This window comes from Pseudoliparis swirei, unplaced genomic scaffold, assembly GCF_029220125.1.
Source record: "Pseudoliparis swirei isolate HS2019 ecotype Mariana Trench unplaced genomic scaffold, NWPU_hadal_v1 hadal_176, whole genome shotgun sequence".
NCBI lineage: Eukaryota > Metazoa > Chordata > Actinopteri > Perciformes > Liparidae > Pseudoliparis > Pseudoliparis swirei.
The window spans coordinates 1-19,892 of NW_026613412.1; the positions used below are offsets into that span (position 1 = coordinate 1).

At 41.4% G+C, this 19,892-nt stretch overlaps 1 protein-coding gene across 1 annotated transcript; it reads left to right on the forward strand.

The window, feature by feature from the left end:
• Positions 1 to 2,988: 2,988 nt before the first annotated feature.
• npc1 (Niemann-Pick disease, type C1) lies at positions 2,989 to 18,827 on the forward strand. Its single transcript, XM_056411246.1, has 25 exons — positions 2,989 to 3,082; positions 5,195 to 5,323; positions 5,464 to 5,570; positions 5,917 to 6,062; positions 6,237 to 6,404; positions 6,524 to 6,773; positions 7,079 to 7,161; positions 7,308 to 7,678; positions 7,859 to 8,085; positions 8,287 to 8,387; positions 9,259 to 9,361; positions 9,462 to 9,651; positions 10,584 to 10,766; positions 11,036 to 11,150; positions 11,282 to 11,409; positions 11,680 to 11,814; positions 11,924 to 12,013; positions 12,236 to 12,426; positions 12,975 to 13,090; positions 13,764 to 13,893; positions 14,056 to 14,241; positions 14,903 to 15,134; positions 16,286 to 16,399; positions 16,685 to 16,847; positions 17,022 to 18,827. The coding sequence occupies exons 1-25, from the start codon at positions 3,005 to 3,007 to the stop codon at positions 17,102 to 17,104; spliced, it is 3,819 nt and encodes a 1,272-aa protein (XP_056267221.1). The 5' UTR covers positions 2,989 to 3,004; the 3' UTR covers positions 17,105 to 18,827.
• The last annotated feature ends 1,065 nt before the right edge of the window (positions 18,828 to 19,892 follow it).

Genomic DNA, 19,892 nt, shown 5'->3' on the forward strand with positions numbered 1-19,892 from the left:
AGTTGAAAGCCCGCAGCGCTCCTGTAGCATGAAGCATATTTGTGTCGACCCACAAAGTTTGCTTTGTATCACTGCGGCTCACTCGCTGTGGTTTGTGCACCCAGGAAGTAGTTTCTGGTCCTGCGTACTGATTACATCCCACCGTGAGCATTTTTTTGACTTGCAGCTCAAAGTTGTTGTTTTTTTTCGACTCGTGCAACAAAATAGATTTAATGTTTGTTTTTTTCACAAAAAATTCCGGTAGAACCGTCTTTGGTCATTTGAGTAACGTGTTTGAACTTTTAGATTAGAAGTAGTGTTTCCCTGTAAACACCAGTGGTTTTACAGACTATTTGAATGGCTCACGCCAGAAACAAAATGTTTCTGATGTTTGTCTAATGTTGCTATATTAATAGCTGGAGACTTTTCCTTGTCTTTTTTTTCTCCTTCTTTTCGTTTTTTTACAAAACTGTAGACAGTTGTTTCACACAGGGTGTTGATAACCTACAGTGTCTATGAATTTGCTCCTAGCTTTAAAGTCTTGTAGTCTTGCGAGACCATTAAACTTTGCAGATATTATTCCTAGTTTTAAAGGAATATACTATTGTAGCAACCTGAAAGCCTACTTTTGCAGATTTTACACAGGTACATGTACAGAAAACAGTGAATATACTGTAGTATACCCCCAAAATAGTCACCTATAATTTATACTCCGTACACAGTTTTGTCACATCATACGTGAATATGCACTCATTCCTGAATTGTGATTATTTCATTCGAAAGTGAACTTGAATAAATCTTTTTTTTTCTATGGAAAGACGGTGCTTGTTTTTTTTCTTCCTCCACAGCTTAAACAAGGGAAGAAAGAGCTAGAGAAATGACCGAGAGCCCAGTGATTAATTGATCTACTCAGTCGTTTTATCTTGATGCCTGCAATTTGCAGAATTTGCAGAATTTCAACTACGCTTTGATGAAATGTATTGAGCAGACAATCAGCAGAAAGGAAGCAGCGTCCACAGGCAACAGTTTTACTTGAAACCACCGCTGACGAGATTAAAGAAGCTTGATTGAGCCCCTGAGACTCAATCTCATTGAATACACAGAATGAAACAATAGCTATTTATATCCAAAGTGATGCGTGTTGCTGACATTGTTTATTTTTCTTGATCATTGTATTGCTTTTTATTCAGTTTAAAACCTAACTTTTTTACATATTTAATGGACCTGTTCAACGTGTAAACATTTACATGAACAAGGTTTTTTTCTTAAACACCATGAGCAAGATATGGTGCCATCTGCCGTGTTTCGGACATAAAAAACAATTAAAATATTAACCCGAGGGGAAGATTTTAGATTAAACTGCACGCTGAACTGCCAACACAGCAGATTTTGACAAATTAAAAACTATAGGGTAAAAGTTGTAGTACATTTGAGATAACGTTAGTATATATTTAGTTTATGTAGGTCTGCAGATTTTAGTGTTATTTCATTAATTAGTAATACAACGACAGGTATTAAGATGAGCATATTTAGATTTGTAGATATATTTTTTCTTTAGTATTGGTTTAATTAATTAATAATAATAATAACCAGAATAATAAAGGTCCGTTTATTAATCGTGCTAACTTTGGCGTTCAACTGTATAGGAAATATATTGAATGGTCTCAACAAGGATATTGCATGAATTTCTCAGAGATAATTTACACCATTATTTCAGGAAGGTGCATGTTTAGAGTCATAACAGAAGAGCCAGTTGAGCAAACTTAAATGATTCAAGAATAAAGATAAATTGGGTATGGGTTTCTTTCCATTTACTGGTGTCAAAGAATGAAATAAACTGCCTTATTCAAACTATATAACTGTCAAATATGGATACCCTTTAAGGCTAAGTATACAATACTTCCTGACATTATTCCCTAATGGACTAATCTTTAAAGGGTTTCAGGTTTGTTTTTTACTTTTTGGTATAGAGTTTATGTAAAAGCATTCTTTTACTTCTTTTATGTATTTTTTAAGTTTATTATACATGTTGCTTTGTCTGCTTTGAAACATGTTACACATTGTGTGTTCATGTGATGCAAACTTGCTTGCCCTTTGATCACCGTCTGCTAATGCTTCTTATTATCTGACATTGGATTTCCTTCTCTGTCCTGATAAGGTTGTGTACACACCAGGCACAACAATGGAAATCGACCCAGGACAGAATATTCTAGGTCCCTGTCTAATTAGTTATATTTTACAAACATGCTCTCAAAAAATGTAACCAAACTCTGATATAAACTAGAATGGGCACTCGGTAGAGCGCATACCTTCGCNGTCTTAACTAATTGTTATATTTTACAAACATGCTCTCAAAAAATGTAACCAAACTCTGATATAAACTAGAATGGGCACTCGGTAGAGCGCATACCTTCGCATATCACAAGATTGGGCATTGAATTATGAACATTTTGGCATTAGTTGCATGCCAATTGGACAAAAATGTATCGTGCTATGGTAAAAAAAGAGTTTGACCTTTCCATGACCTTGACCTTGACCTTTGACCCGATTGATCCCAAAATCTAATCAAANCCAAATTTCATGCGATTCGGTTCAATACTTTTTGAGTTCTGCGAAAGATTTTGACCTGTTCATGACCTTTGACCTTTGACCCGATCGATCCCAAAATCTAATCAACTGGTCCCCGGATAATAAACAATCATCCCACCAAATTTCATGCGATTCGGTTCAATACTTTTTGAGATTCGCGAATAACACGCATACAAATAAATAAATAAATACACGGCAATCAAAACATAACCTTCCGGCATTTTCAATGCGAAGGTAAAAAGAGGTTTTCAAAGGTTTAGGATTTGTTTATGTTGGCGCGGAGATGCAGTGCGTCATCCACACCGTTTGGCGGCAGCACTGAGGCGGCAGTTTGTCTCCGCCCCGTACAAATAATACAACGAAGAAGAAACCATCAACAATATATGCGAAACTTTATGTGAACAGTCAGTACGACTCGGTCCTTTCAGGCACAGGGATGGGAGTCCTTCCATGGAAAAGCCTTTCATGGCACCTTTTCTTCATTATCCTCTTGTCAGAGGGACATTTTCGATGGGTGAGTGTCAACTAACGCCAGGGTTCTCGTGACTAAAATATGACTCAGCTCGGTCTGCTGTTGCTAGTCTGCTGTTTATCTGAAGGGTTGCTAGCGAAACTCCCGGTTATTTCAGCTATTTGAGCCTTTTAGTTGTTTGTGTGTGTTTTTTCTAACCGGAGCACTAACAGCGTGAGCCGGTAATTGGCTTAACGTTAGCGAAATTATAATAATAATAGCTGGATAGTATGAATGTTTGTTGAAAACTTGCACCAGCCTCGATCGTGGTAACCAAAACTAGTGAAGACGGATTAGCTTTGACTTTCCACAGAGACGAGTTTCGTGCTCTTGGCAGAATAAATTAAAAAAAACACCACCCTATGTTAATTAAATAAAGCCGAAGTAAACATGCTCCAGTCGAGGTTGTGATCACCCCAAGCCAGGTTTTTATGGTTAAATGGTGTTTAAGGTGGAATGAAAAAAGAACTGAATGTGCAGCGTGAGTATGTAATTCAACAAGTAGACATCAGCTGGATCTGTAGAGAACATAGTGTGACTACCACTGATTGCAAAGATTGCACGATGCATCTTTTTATAATATTTCTAACATCTTAATGTAGTCATTGAGATGAAACAGAAAACTTGCATGTCTGCTTTATAAAAAATTATATATAATTTTTTTTAGACAACCCTATTAAAGGATAATATTAATACTAGATAATACATAATGTAAGTAACGTGGCATCACATTACAAGAGAAATTACAACACGATCTTCGGGGTGCACCTTGATGGTATTGATCACAACACACTAATCTAGATTTAATCGGATGGAGGTGATACTCTCTTGCTTATCTCTCGCTGCTCCTGGCTGCATTGTTTGCCCTCCTATTGAAGAGGTAATTAGGTCAATCCAACTGCAAAACTTTGCTAAACATTGATCAATCGAGAATATGGTGAATCATTACGGTTTCAAGGCAAAAAGAAGAGAAAATGGATGTGGTATACTGCGTTTTTGGAGACTGCACTAGAGAAGTGGGAATGAGTTGAAAGGAACTGGCCCACACACTCCTTGTTTATGAACCACTTCACACACAACTTCTGGTTCTTACTGCACATAAACAAGTATCTCACAACTCGTTCTGAGTTTTTCAAGTTGACTTTGGAGCAATAGTTGGTACACTGTCGTTTTTAAGGACTGGCCGAGTGTAGCTGCACCCACCAGAAACAATAATGCAAATGCTGCCCTTGAACTAAATCCCACAAGGCACAAGTAGGACAGAGTGTAACACTGGACTCACTCATAAAACAGTTTGTGGACTAAGTGCATTAACTTCCCCTCCCAAAACCGAACATGTGAGCGCTTCAATGCTGAATAGACAGATAACAGACAACTGAAACTGCAAAAGCTTTACATTGTACCAACGTGTGTAACATTCAATTGGATGGATGTGTTTGTACTTTCTCTATCGTATCACATTCAATTAAATGTTTCAAGTGCTCAAATTGAACTTGGTTGGAGCCATATCAACAGTCATTGAGTGTTGATATGTTGCCTTGGAAATAAAAATAAAAAAACAGTTCTCCTTTCTCTGGCCTCCGTACATGACGATTGATGTCAGGTTAGGCAAGACAATCATGCGCGATGTGACTAAACTGACTCTGAGTATTTCAAGGCTGCTCTTCAAATGCAAGCTCTTAAGGAAAAAGAATTGCAGAAGTGACATTTTTATTTTCAGCGTTGCAGAGCACGAGATACTAGAAACGCAGGAACACGGTTTGACTTGACAAAAATGTTCAACCTCAAGGTAAAAAGGGGACAGCTTTTAACCTCGGGTCAGAATAGCCTAGTCCGTTTTGAGCAGCCAAAACTAAAGTCACATGCTCTTTTCGTGGACTTATAGAGGAACTCTACGAGCTGTCTGTCTTCGATTCTTTGGCCAGACCTTGTCCACGTCCTCGTCAGATAGAAATAGAAGTATGCTCTCATAAAAAAAAAAAAAGCTTCTTAAAATTAAACAGACTCTGCAATAAAAGCGATGTGCTGAATGCAGACCAATGTACTCAAACAAATACATTTGCTTTATGAAAAACTGAGCGTATCATCACTGTCTTTTCTTTGTCTCTCCGGCAGGTTGAGGCGCAGCACTGTGTGTGGTATGGTGAGTGCGGGGAGTCCATAAAGGTGCCCGGAAAAAAGTACAACTGCAACTACACTGGTCCTGCCGTCCCTCTGAACGCTACGGGTTATGACCTTCTCACGGTACGTGGAGAAGCGTCTTGATGTATTTTTGTCCTGTTTTCGCTGACTTTTGACCATCTGTGATATTCTTCTGCTTTTTTTTGGTTTTGTTTTTTGCACTGTGGACAAAATTCTGTGACTCATCCCTCTTGTGTTTACAGGAGCTTTGCCCCGGCTATGACTACGGAGACCGACGCCTCTGCTGTGACGTTAACCAGTTGAACACCCTCAAAGGGAGCCTCCAGCTGCCTCTTCAATTTCTGTCTCGGTATGCACTGCAGTTGAACTAATGAAGCACATGACACGCTTTGAAGGGCATTATGCATATCTGAACAAAAATAATAAGAGTATTTGCCCTTATGAATCTGTTCGTTCTTGTTCTTCTCAAAAAGTTGTTGTTTAAACATGCACGCCTTGACTTTGCATGTCACCAATAATGGTTTAAGGACAGACTCCCTGGCTCACTGGCCAAATTACTCTGATTTTATAAGGCTTTATAAGGTTTTCTTATCTTTGTAGGTTTGATTTACTTTACTGCGTTTGTTATTGCCTTTTTAAAATTTTTATTAAGTTTTGCAATGGCCGCTTTCTTTTACTTCAAATTCCGCGTGCAGGTGTCCTGCCTGTTTCTTCAACCTGATGAACCTCTTCTGTGAGCTGTCGTGCAGCCCTCACCAGAGTCAGTTCATGAATGCCACCCAGTTCAATGGGACCAATGTCGTGGCAGTGCAGTACTATATTGGGAAGACATTTTCCAACGGTGAGTTCACAGCCAGAGGGGAAAAACGCATAGCTCTTATTATTTTCATGCGATGTCACGCCAAGCTTCATTATTTTCCTATTTTAACATCATGTTGTGTGATTTAGTCGGTGACTTTCAGTCATAACTGCGTTTAACTGAATTAATAGAATTTTTTCTTCTTCTTTTTTTCAGCCATGTATAATGCCTGTCAGGACGTCCAGGCACCATCCAGCAACGTGAAGGCCTTATCACTGCTGTGTGGAAGGGATGCAAAGGACTGCAATGCCACCAACTGGATCCAGTACATGTTCAATATTGAAAATGGACAGACTCCTTTTCCTATCATCCCCACATTCTCGGGTAAATCATTTTGAAGCGCTTCATTTTTTTGTTGTGCTAATGCTGCCGAAAAATCTCCCTGCCGGTTTTCCCTCTTCAAACCGATGTTTACCTTTTTGACTCTTGTGTCTTTGCCCCAGACGTCCCGGTGTCCGGTTACACTCCCATGAACAACGAGACGTCCGCCTGCACAGAAGGCCTGGATGACGGCTCGGGTCCCTGCTCCTGTCAGGACTGCTCAAATGCCTGTGGCCCCAAACCTGTGCCTCCCCCTGTTCCCCCTCCCTGGACAATCTTTGGTATCGATGCCATGACCTTCATCATGTGGATCTCCTACGCAGCTTTCCTGATCATCTTTATTAGCGCTGTACTGGGAGCTTGGTGTTACAGGTAAAGGATTTTGTTTTCTTTTCTTGTGGCATATTTTTCTTAGATTCATGGGTCATACCGGCCGACACTGAAAACAAACACGTTGGTTCTGATGCTTGATATCCAACTGGCTTGCGTGGTTAGCAGGTCCGTCTACCAATCAGGGGGTTGGCGGCTCAATCCCAGCCCTAGTCAATGTGTCCTTAAGCAAGACATTTAACCCTGAATTGCTCCCTGTCGCTACGGTGTATGAATATAATATGACTGTAAATTGCTTTGGATAAAAGTGTCAGATAAATGTGATGTGATGTTCTTTGTGCCCACAGAAGGAACACCATCATGTCCGAGTATGGCCCCATATTGGACAGCAACAACCCACCGTCTCTCAACAGCAATAATCCTGACCACGGTATTATAATAGTCCTCTCTTTCAGTAATCGGTTTGTTGTGCCACTAATTGAATATCTCCTTGGTTGTAATGCACATATAAACATCGTTGTATCATCGCCGCGTGACGTGAGCTGACCCCCAGTTGTTGTTGTTTCTCCTCTGAAGTAAACGCGTCGTGCTGCGAGACACTGGGGGAGCGCTTCGAGAACGCTCTGCGGCTCCTCTTCAGTTCCTGGGGTTCCTTCTGTGTGCGCCATCCCTCTCTGGTCATACTGGGCAGCCTGGTAGTGGTGGTCGCCTCCTCCGGGGGCCTGGTCTACATGCGCATCACCACCGACCCCGTCGAGCTGTGGTCGTCCCCCGCGAGCCAGGCCCGGCAAGAGAAGGACTACTTTGACAGCCACTTCGGACCCTTTTTTAGAACCGCGCAGCTCATAATAACCACTCCGCTCAATGAGCAGTATATCTACTCCCCCTACTTTGGAGGATCAGATGTCCCATTTGAATCCATCCTGGCCAAAGACATCCTGCACCAGGTGGGTTAGTTGAAGTCGATATGGAAGAAGGATCAATAGCAATGTTTAGTCCTTGGAGTCGCTGAAAGAAGTATTGTTTCTGTCACCAGCTAAAATAGAAACTTTCCAGCTGCTTTTCTGAAAACTGTGGTTAATTGGTTCCCCTTTCTTCTACTTTCATTTTTTTTGTGTTGCCACCAGTTGCTGGACCTTCAGCTTTCCATCGAAGGCATTATAGCGACGTATGAGAACCAAAGTGTCACCTTGAATGACATCTGCTTGGCTCCACTGTCTCCGTTCAATACCAACTGTACCATCTTGAGTGTCCTCAACTACTTCCAGAACAGCCACGCTGTGCTCGACCACACTCTCGAAGACGACTTCTATGTCTACGCTGACTTTCACAGCCACTTCCTCTACTGTGTCAGGTGAGGTCCGCTGCTTCATTTAAGGGATTTTTGTCGGTTGACCAATAAACTGACCCCCTCCCACGGTCTTAAAATGGTCTTAATTGGCAGCATAAATCTAGTGCAGGTTTTTGACTGCACTACAATCAGGTCAAAAAATGGCAAAAGATCATGATCACTGTGCTAGACTAATAATGTCTGTTCATGTCTTTTCTTCCACAGTGCGCCAGCATCCCTCAACGACACCACTATGCTCCACGACCCCTGTCTCGGCACCTATGGGGGCCCCATCTTCCCTTGGCTGGCCCTCGGGGGTTACGATGGTGAGCTGGATTAACACCTTTTTCAGGGCAGAGAAGAATTTACATTGGTTACATAATCAATTTGCAACCTCTGAAGATTCTTATATTGCGCCAAGAAGAAGAAATCCTTTCCTCTTTTGATCACCGAGTCGGGTTACAAGTGCCCTGTTTGAGATGCTAACATGTAAAAGAATCAAGAATGATACAAAAAATGTTGGACTACAACATAAGCAGTTTTTAATTAGTTGTCAGGTTGATTACATCGTGACAATCATGCAGTCGTGAAACTATACAGGTGTGGACGTGATCAAAATGAAAGGGGTGTGGTCGCAGCCAGAAGTAGGAGGGTTAGGAAGTGGGAAAGTGGCCATTGGTCCTCCAGCTTTACGCCCTGGACAAAATTGTGACCTGACACGCCAGTTGGTTGATTACTAACAACCATTTCCAGAAGCAGCCATTGTACACTTCAAAAAAGAATACTTTGCAGCTGACTGGATTAACTGACCTCTCAATCAAACTTCTACTAAAGCCAGTCGTTATTGCCTTTATTTGTTCTTCTCTCAAAGAAGAAACAATCCCCGCAACATTTAGCTCCTCTCTTGAAGAGTTGTTGTTTTGAATGCACAGTCACCTCTCTGTCGTTGCGTCTCACACACACACACACACACCTCGACCACGCCCATCGCTGCCATTGGCTACTCCTGGGATGCTTATTGGTAGAAGCCACGCTGGTCCAGACACAAACACATTTACTTGAAGTAGGACAAGATGGATTTATTTGTGGTCTCGCGATCTGCCGCGCAGATTTAAGGTGTGACCTCATCGCAAGACGGCTCTCCGGTTATTAACGTGGTTGATAACTGCCGATTTTTGAATGTCGTCTTCATTTCAGAAACCAACTACAACAACGCCACCGCTCTAGTGATCACCTTCCCCATCATCAACTACCTGAACGACTCCATCCGGCTGGGCAAGGCTCTGGCATGGGAGAGCGAGTGAGGCGTCTTATCTGTTTCTGAAGAAAGAGATCTTTTTGGTTACCTAACGAGATAACTGTTAACGGCGTCTTTGCATTAACGTGAATTTAATTTGCAGATTCATCAAGTTCATGAAGAACTTCAACAATCCGAACCTGACCATCGCTTTTAGTTCTGAGAGGAGTATTGAAGACGAAATAAACCGAGAGAGCAACAGTGACATCAGCACCATAGTGATCAGCTACGCCATCATGTTCGTCTACATCTCGCTGGCCTTGGGTCACATCAACAGCTTCAGGAGGGTGATGGTGAGACAGCCATTGTTTTTGTTCAATGTGTAATGCTTTTTTTTATAGCTCTCAAGTGTCTTTAACCACGGTCCATACAGGGTTCGTACGGTCATGGAAAACCTGGAAAAGTCATGGCATTTTTAAATGGTTATTTCCAGGACTGGAAAAGTCCTTTAACCCTCCTGTCGCCTTCGGGTCATATTGACCCGATTCAATATTTAAAAAAATTTAATTTCCAGAAGTTTAGGAAAAGTCATGAAAATGTGTTTTCATATGTTCATTTACGTGGTTTGATTAAAATAAATAACATTTATAGAAATATATAAATTCCTTCAATCAAACTATTTGTGTCATTTAACCCTCCTGTTACCTTCACATTTACTTACATATTTTACCCTCGGGGTCAATTTGACCCCAGCAATTAAAACCTCCAGAAAATTATTAGAATTAATATTGTTTCCCAAGTTTAAGTGTGAGGTACTTTATGTTTGTTTGTTGACTACCTAAATAGCCCTTTAAATATATTTAAAAAAGTTGATATTTCTTATATGTTTGACACAGTGAAAAACAGCCTGGGGTCAAATTGACCGTAAAGAACACCGACGTTAAACATTGAATGGGGTCAAATTGACCCGAAAGGTAACGGGAGGGTTAAGGTGGACTCGTGTAGGCTATACATCGAGATTTCACAAAAATGTTTGGTCATGGACATTCGGTTTAAAGTCCTGTCAATCCATTGGTCAACATGTGTATGAACCCTGTCCATATCTGAAATATTTACACGGTACGCAGTGTCACTCTACTTGTCTGTGACGCAAGAGTTGGACAATCTTCTTTTGATCCGACACAACTAGTGGAACATGCTGGACAACTTCCTGCTCCGAGCGTGAAAGGGAGCAGCTAAAGGGAAGAACGTGGCCGATCCTCTGTCCCTTTTCTTGCCCCTACAGGTGGACTCTAAGATCTCTCTGGGCATCGCGGGCATCCTGATTGTGCTCAGCTCGGTGTCCTCCTCACTGGGGATCTTCAGCTATGCTGGCATTCCCCTCACCCTCATTGTGATTGAGGTCATTCCTTTCCTGGTGCTGGCTGTTGGGGTGGACAACATCTTTATCATTGTCCAGACGTATCAGGTAACCTCCAGCACAGTGTTCTGTATTAATCAATTGTTTTGTTTCATGGTTCAATGCTTGCGTCCATATTAGTTGCATCTTAATTTATTCATTCACTTGAAAAGTGACCTTGTTTAGTTATGTATGTTATGACAACTGTGCTTTTGGATGCCAGTCTGCATGTTTTCGAAACTAAATCCTACCCCTTTTTATTTTATTTGGATGCTGCCAATAAAACCTGTTACGCCTCCTAAAAGTTTAGTTTTTCCCTATTTTGTATTTCTGAACAGAGGGATGAGCGGAAGCCCCAGGAGGAGCTCCACCAGCAGATTGGGCGTATCCTCGGAGACGTAGCCCCGAGCATGTTTCTCTCCTCCTTCTCGGAGACGGTCGCCTTTTTCCTGGGTAAAATACACGACCTATTTAATCATTTAAAGTACACAGACAATGTCGAACACACTGTAGGTCTTCCGAGTGATAATATGCCGGGATATTTCTCAGTGTCATAGTTTCCTGATGACCTTTTTCCTCTGCAGGAGCCCTGTCCAACATGCCCGCCGTGAGGACTTTCTCTCTGTTTGCCGGCTTGGCCATTTTCATTGATTTCCTGTTGCAGATCAGTTGCTTTGTCAGCTTGCTCGGCTTGGACGCCCAGAGACAGGAGGTGAGACGCACATGATGATTCTGGAGGCCTTAACGATGGCAGATTGGGAACTTCTACACAATCTCCTACAGATTTAACAGCCTGACCCTTTTTTTTAATGTTGTACACATGCGAGAGAAAAGTTTTCATCCTACCAATCTCTGCACTCGCTAATAAACTGATTTCTAAACTCACGTGCTCAATGACACGCTCGACGAGATTCAACACACGACTCAAACTTCACATTGAGCTCCGCTCATCAATTTCTGCGTCGTCCGTTGTGTTCAAAAGGCGAATCGACTCGACATCTTTTGCTGTGCGAAGCTGCCGGAAGGCCAGGAAGAAAAGAAGGACAGCTTCCTCTTCCGCTTCTTCAGGAAAATCTTCGCCCCGTTCATCCTCAAAGAGTGGGTGCGACCAATCATCGTAAGTATTCTTTAACCGTGTTGATTTAGTGCGACTGCTACTTATCATAGAGTGGAATATATTGGCCGTTTATATTGTCCGTTGACCTTTTTCATCTCCCTTTGTTCAGGTGGCAGTTTTTGTGGGAATACTCTCCTTCAGTATTTCCGTGGTGGATAAAGTGGATATTGGACTGGACCAGAAACTCTCCATGCCGGATGTATGTTTTTGCATTTTTTTATTTTTTATCACAACTGTGTTCATGGATTGTTGGTGCTTGAATCTATTGATAGTAATAGGTTATACTATGTGTAGGAGCACTTATCAGTGATGCAGTTTATTTTCGGTTTCACTGAATCTTCCATATGTAACGTTGCATGTTTGCACATGTGCCTTGGTGAGCATGTCTGTCCTCATGGAGATCTCTTCTTTCTTCATCTAGGACTCGTACGTGCTGCAGTACTTTAAGAACCTGAGCGTGTATCTCCACACCGGCGCTCCGGTGTACTTCGTGGTGGAGGACGGTCATAACTACACCAGTCCAGAGGGCCAGAGCGCTGTGTGCGGGGGGGTCGGCTGCAACAACGACTCTCTGGTCCAGCAGGTCTACAGCGCCTCGCTCATCAGCAACTAGTAAGTCTAGGGAGGAGTTACACCACCGATGGTCTACTTGCACAAGACGAGATAGATTCACCGGTTCCCCCGACAGAAGGACGAGAGGGATTTCTTTTGTCATCAGAATTTGGATTATTGCAGAAAATACGTTGCGTGGCAAACATTTATGATACTTACTCGTTTAGCAAGATGATCGGTTATTTACTCTCATGCGTTATGTTGTAGAACACAACAGTGAAAATCTCCTCATCTTATGTTAACCAAAGACCGTATTTCAGGCATCTAACCAAACAGCCATTCAACAAACCCACTGACTGAGACGAGGGGACCAGAAGGGAAACGGTGGTCATTTATTTTAGGACTCATTCCTATTATCTCATTGAAGATTTGAAAAACAAAAAGGAGTAAAGAGGAAGTGTTTCAATTATTGAATGTATATGATTGTTAGGAACCACGACCTGAAACACTTGGGAGTTCAGATTAGGTAAATGTCATAAAAAGGCAAAGTCCCGCTCTAACCTCTGGTTATATAATCTATTACTCTTCCCTTTTCCGTCTACTCCTAGCACGACCATCGCCTTCACGCCGTCCTCTTGGCTCGACGACTACTTCGACTGGGTGAAGCCGCAGTCCACCTGCTGCCGATACTACAACACCAGTGGGGCTTTCTGCAATGCCTCTGGTACTTTTTTATCTACTGTCAACATACTTTGAACCCTTGCCTCATTGCCCCGCTGTCCCAAGCTGCAAAAAAAAAAATAGTTTAAAGGACATAGCCACGGCATTAACGTAATTATTGTGACAGTAATATGCATTGTATTTAAAACTAATACTTTTGTTTTGCAATATTTAAACTTTATGACTGACTCATGCAAACCTGTTTAAGGTTTTCAACAAAAGAAAATGTTGGTATTTTTATATAATGGAAAATTGAGGTATTCTTTTATTAAAAGGTCCCCTGGTTATTAAAATGACTTGCTTTTGTTAAAAAGCGGGACATTTATTTGAGGAACTGGGAAGTAAAAATAAAAGTCTTTGAACCACATGGAATATTTACTGTATATAGTGTTGGGCAATTTAGCTGCGTGCAGTTGCAGGAAGGATATGAAAATTACCATTTTAATAACGACATGGTCAGTATTAAGTACAGACATCTATAACAAAAAAACTGCATTATTTAAACCTGTACTTTTGATTTTTTTTTAGGCTCACAGTGTCCTGAGTTGTTATTCCTAACATTTGTGTTGTGTAACTTTTGAAGTCATTATTTGTTTTGTTCATTGCTTTCTCAGAAAACAAATGTGTATATTTCTCCAATCTTGTGAGATGTATGAAATCCTGATGTGTCTTCCCAGTGGTAAACGCCTCCTGTGTGCACTGTCGGCCCATGACTCCCAGTGGAAAGCAGAGGCCAGAAGGAGACGACTTCATGCGGTTTCTACCCATGTTCCTGTCGGACAATCCAAACATCAAGTGTGGAAAAGGGTAAAGTTATAGCTCTGCTCGGCTCGTTTCTCTGTATTCGAATTGAAAACGCACGTCGAATAATTTCACTTTAACTTCTGTTCCTAAGAGCGTCTCATTACGGGTCTTTTCATTACATTTCCCCCCTCCATTTTTCTCTCAACACTTCTCCTGCTCCTCCAGCGGCCATGCAGCCTACGACTCGGCAGTCGACCTGTATCCCAAAGGCGCCGGGGTCGGAGCCACGTACTTCATGACGTACCACACCATCCTGAAAGAATCTCCCGATTACATCGAGGCTTTAAAAATGGCTCGAATCCTGGCCGCTAACATCACTCAGTCCATGGGCCACAACGTGTTTGCCTACAGGTGAGTCCGGTTTCACTCCACGGGGGTCTCGCTGTGCTCGTTTCCGAGCATACGCTACTTTATGGTTATTGAGACCGTAATTAGGTGTTTTCAGTCCCCCCCCCCCCNCCCCCCCCCCCACACACACACAGCCATTGGTGTTTTTTTTCTATTACAGTGTTTTTAAGGTGGAATACTTGTAGTTCATGTTTTTCTTGTTTTCAAGTTTTCAAGTCGAGTGTTAAAGGGCATTGGGGGAGGGGTTCTTAAGTAGGTCACAGAGAAGCACACAGCAAGGAAAACATTATAAATGTCGATACAGTTTGACCTTGAGTCCCCAGTGTATCTACCTGTGTTGTGTAGATTGCAACTTCAGATACTGAGGTCAAGTGTTTTGCAGATACAACATTATAATTGCTGACTTATTGGTGGTCTGTCTTTTTTTATCTTTATTTTTTTTTATTTTTTATTATTATTTTCTATTTAATTTAAGTTTTTCCTTTTGTCATTTAAATTTTTTTTTAAAGAAGATTAAGTTGACTTGCAAATCTCTATTGCAGTGCATGACTGGATAATTCTGTAGATTACTAGTAATAAGAAAAGCATCCTGTTTTGTCCATCAACAAACTGAACAACAGTGTTGAAGGGGTGTTTACTAAATTATATTTCCCTTTTGTTCCAGCATCTTCTATGTGTTCTACGAGCAGTACCTCACCATCGCACATGACACGGCTATCAACCTGAGCCTGTCGCTGGCGTCCATCTTTCTGGTGTCGACGGTGCTGTTGGGCTTCGAGCTGTGGGCCGCCGTGCTGGTCACCCTCACCATCGCCATGATCCTGGTCAACATGTTTGGCGTCATGTGGCTGTGGAGCATCAGCCTCAACGCAATATCCCTCGTGAACCTGGTCATGGTGAGCAGCAACGGGAAACCCCTGAACATTATCCCGAGCACAATAACAAACGACATGCATTTTTAGTAAAGCGAGAATTACTTTAGAAATGACTTTAGACGTACATTACCGTTTAAAAGTTTGGGGTCACCCAGACAATTTTGAGTTTTTCATGAAAACTCACACTTTTATTTATCAAATGAATTGCAAAATGAATCGAAAATATAGTCGAGACATTGGCAAGGTTAGAAATAAAGATTTTTATTTGAAATATTCATTTTGTTCTTCAAACTTGTTGCTCAAAGGAAGGCCAGTTGTATAGCTTCTCTCACCAGCATAACTGTTTTCAGCTGTGCTAACATAAAATGTGTTTTCTAACCCTCTGTTAGTCTTCTAAGGCGATCACACAATGTACCATTAGAACACTGGAATACACGTAGAGATTTCATTAAAAACCAGACGTTTCCACCTTGACTAGTCATTTACCACATTAACAATGTATAGAGTGTATTTCTAAGTAATTTAATGTTATCTTCATTGAAAAAAAGCAGTGCTTTACTTTGAAAAATAAGGACATTTGAGTTATTTTTCCTTTTTCTAAACTTTTGAACGGTAGTGCATATTTTAGGTTGCGTTAGACGATAAGCTTTTTACAGCATTTTTTTCTTTTAGTTCTATACATTATTTCCATCAGGTTTTGACCAAATCTTACCTGCTCTAAGAATATTGTCTCCATTATTGGCCACATTGTCAGTTGTAATTATAATTGTTCATTTTACCGTCTCTTTCAGACCTACTTTGTGGTTCAACTTTGACTCTTTAATTACTTCAGTTCAGTGCATATGCACAAGTTTCATTTTAATGAATACATTTTATTAACAGGAATTCTTTCACTTCTAAAATATAAGTGTTCAACAGGATTAGCCCTTTTGATGATAAAAAAACTTCAAGTTATATTAAGGAATATGTTTTTCTTCCATTTTTGAACATTGCTGGTTTATCACACACTGTAGCAACAACAAGTCTCCCTCTGTTCCCAACTTGACATTCCTCTGTCCTATACAATATGACCTTCCTCTGTCATATGAAACAATACTAATGAATTCAAAGTTAGTGAAACATTTGAACATGTCGAGCTTTGCCGCTGAGTCGCGTCCCGCCCTGTGTTGCAGTGCTGTGGCATCTCGGTGGAGTTCTGCAGTCACATCGTGCGAGCGTTCTCCATCAGCGTGAAGCCGAGCCGAGCCGAGCGGGCTGAGGAGTCGCTGGCTCACATGGGCAGCTCGGTAAGCTCTGCCTTGTTCTTCCGATTTCACTATCGGAAGCTTTTTCGACATGAATCGGGAGCTTTTAGTTGTTTTTTTTTGTCTGCTAATGTGGATATCAGTGTGAACAAGCTTGCTGGGAAAAATAAGTCGGGAAAAAAATGTCAAATTTGTGAGGAAACTCAAATTTACATTCAGTTTCTGCTTTCACTCTATGACACAAAATGATTTGGTTCTCTGTCTGCTAATACTAATTGATGTCATCATCATCAGATGGCATTGAATGACTCTGGTTCCTTCCCGCAGGTGTTCAGTGGGATCACGTTAACAAAGTTTGGAGGGATCCTGATCCTGGCTCTTTCCAAGTCGCAGATCTTCCAGGTCTTCTACTTTCGGATGTTCTTGGCCATCGTGCTGCTGGGGGCGACGCACGGCCTCATCTTCCTCCCCGTGTTGCTCAGTTATATCGGTCAGTGACGTCACACTGGATCCTACGACGGATTGCATTGTTGGAATATTAGCTGACGCGTTCTTTTTTTTTTTCTCCGTCTTTTTTTCCACAGGTCCCTCGGTGAACAAAGCAAAAGTGTTTGCTGCGAACAAGCGTAACNTCTTTTTTTTTTCTTCGTCTTTTTTTCCACAGGTCCCTCGGTGAACAAAGCAAAAGTGTTTGCTGCGAACAAGCGTAACGCCGGAACAGAAAGGGAACGCCTCCTCAACTACTAGCAGGCGGAGACGAAGAACAATGAGCTATTTGTCTGAGAGGGACTGTGTGGGCGTGAGCGCACGCCGTTTCTGTGATCACTGACACACTCATCGTCATCGTCGTCGTTGCCACTACTATGCACAGATTTAACTCAGGGATATACTTTGGATTAGGAGTGCCGGGACGAGTCCAACGGCACACGTATTGACTTTCTCGGAAGACTTTGGACCCCCCACCATTCCGCCTCCTCACACTACAGTCAACTGAGCATTTTTAGTACGAGCAGGGATTTCCTCTGCGATCGTGAAAGTAGGAGAGACGCCGACATCAGAGAAACTGTCGGTTCCATATGCTATGAGCTGGTTTTGATTGGGGAAAACTCAAAAGGGTCAAACTAGTTTAGTTTTTTTAGATTTTTTTATACATATATATATATATATCTACACACCAAAAACTGTGGAACAGGAAATTGTTGACTGACTTTTGTAGAACTATTTGATATTATGAATCATTTGTTGACTGAAACACGGCACCAAGTATCACAGGCCCTCATAGTACCTGGCATCAACATCATATCCGGGGTTTACGTACTTTTATTATGACGCAGGACAGCTAGTTGTAGCGTTTTCATCTCGCAATAATGTGCTTTGGACAGCAACGTTTACACAGCACACCGGAGAGGAAATGAAGTTCTGAGTTTCAGATTTTTGGGTTTTAGGAACGTTCACATCCACCTCGTTCTAGCTCCTTTTGACCTTTTTATTGGGAATGTCTATAACAAAAGGTTTACACTTCTACATGGATGTGGACATAAAAAACACCCTAAAAACTGAAACCTCAAAGTCTCTCCAGAGTCCTGGAGTACAGAGCCAAGTACGTGTGCACACGGCACCCGTAGGTGCTGCGTGTTGCTCGCCAAACGGCATCCTGCCGTGTCTTATATTTCCACATTGGAAGCTATTTACATGATCCGGTGCGACTTTTCATTTTAGAGCTAGTTAATGTATCTTAAGTGTCCTTTTCGAAGCGTAAAGCGAGATTGTTGGTCCCTCTCGGATGATTTTACAAAACCCCGTGTGATGCATGTGGATGCCAGGTCAAAGGGTGTTATGAGGCGATATCATGACTTCACATTTAGGTTTATATATGAGACGTTTTGCAGTTACTGAACCGAATATTTGTTGCATTAAGAGAAGGAGCTTTAGATTTACTGTAAATATCTCGCACAAGATTAATTTTGATGTTTTTTTGTCACCTAGCGTGTGTTGACTGCTTAACGATACAGGCCTGTATTTTTCATTCCATCGTTTTTAAGTTATTTTAACTAATCAATTTGTTACCTTGCATAGCTTTCTAAAAAAAAAATGTTTAACAAAAATTGGGATCGCCGGCTACTTTAATTTGAATACGGTTGTGACATCAGAGGAAGAGGATGTTCAACATTTTACCCAAGTTGTTAAAATCGTCCGGGATCTTAAAGGAACAGTACACTTTTTTAAAATCTGGTTTTCTTTTTTGGGGGGAGGGGGGGGATGTAAGAAATAAGTGTGTTGATGCTCATTTTAAACCTGGATGTGAAAGTCTGAGCAAACGACTAAATAATGTGTATCATGCTTAACAAAGAACTGTACATTAATATGGACAAATCATCTCTGACATTGTGGAAAAAGAGACTAAACAAAGCATTTGAATACTTTTGTTTTTAAAAATGTTAACAGGTATTAAAGAACACTTTGAAGTATGTGTTGAAGCCAGCTTCTCCTTTTTTATTAATCCTTTTTTTATTTTATTTTTTATTTAATGTTTTTTTCCGGGAATTACGTTTGATTTTAATATGCTAAATCCTTTAGTTGGAAAGAGCATTTTAACCTAGAAAAAAAGCTGCAAACATTCCTGTTAAGTCGGATGGCATCTTTCAGCACTTGCCTATTGAAGAAAGAAAAAACAAAGAAGTCTCCTTTAAAAAAAACAAAAAGCTTCATCTTTCTTTCAGGTGAGTATAACTGCAGTGGATACGCTTCTGTAGCATAACAGACACTGTTGGGTTGTTTACACTGTTTTCAGACTCGCCACTGAGTGGCGCCTGAAGCTCTGTCTGCGTCCCCCTCTGTCATGTAGTGGGAGTGACCTTTAGACGTGACACATTACGTCCTGAGCAGGTTCCCCGTGCGTTTTGACATTTCTGCAGTTTGCACATATTTCAAATAGCGACTCTCCCGAGCATCTTCATGCAGCTGCTTGTTCAGGGTCTACATCTGCAGCTCTTTGGATGTTCACAGCACATCAGTCTCTTCCATCCCATTTGAAAGCGGCTGCCAAACCCCACATCGACGGGCTTCCTCCCAGTGTGTGTGTGTGTGTGTGTTGTTGTCAGTCCCTCCTGTTGTCACACAAACCTGCAGCTCATCACTTATTTATCTGCTGCCCTGCGAGAGCGGGGACTGTTCTTTTGAATCTTGCTGAGAGATTAAAATATTAATTTCCTCTGCAGGTCTGCAGGGGAGAATCGACCTGTTATGTAAGATGTGCCGGGCTCGCACCCGACTGTGACCTAGCCCCATCTCGCATTATGTCACTAAATCACCGGGACTGCACCTCAAAGGGTGCTGAATCTGTTTTAGATAGCAGGAAGATGCTTTTTGCTTTTTGTCAGTGATTCCTCAAACATAAAATAATATAATGCACACAGAAAATGGTGTTTCAAGTATTTTAGAAAGTACAACCGAAGGGAAAGTATCAATATCCTGTTGCTGGATTGAAACCAAGCACAATATTAGCAAAATAAAAGCCTCAAAAATTCTAATATAT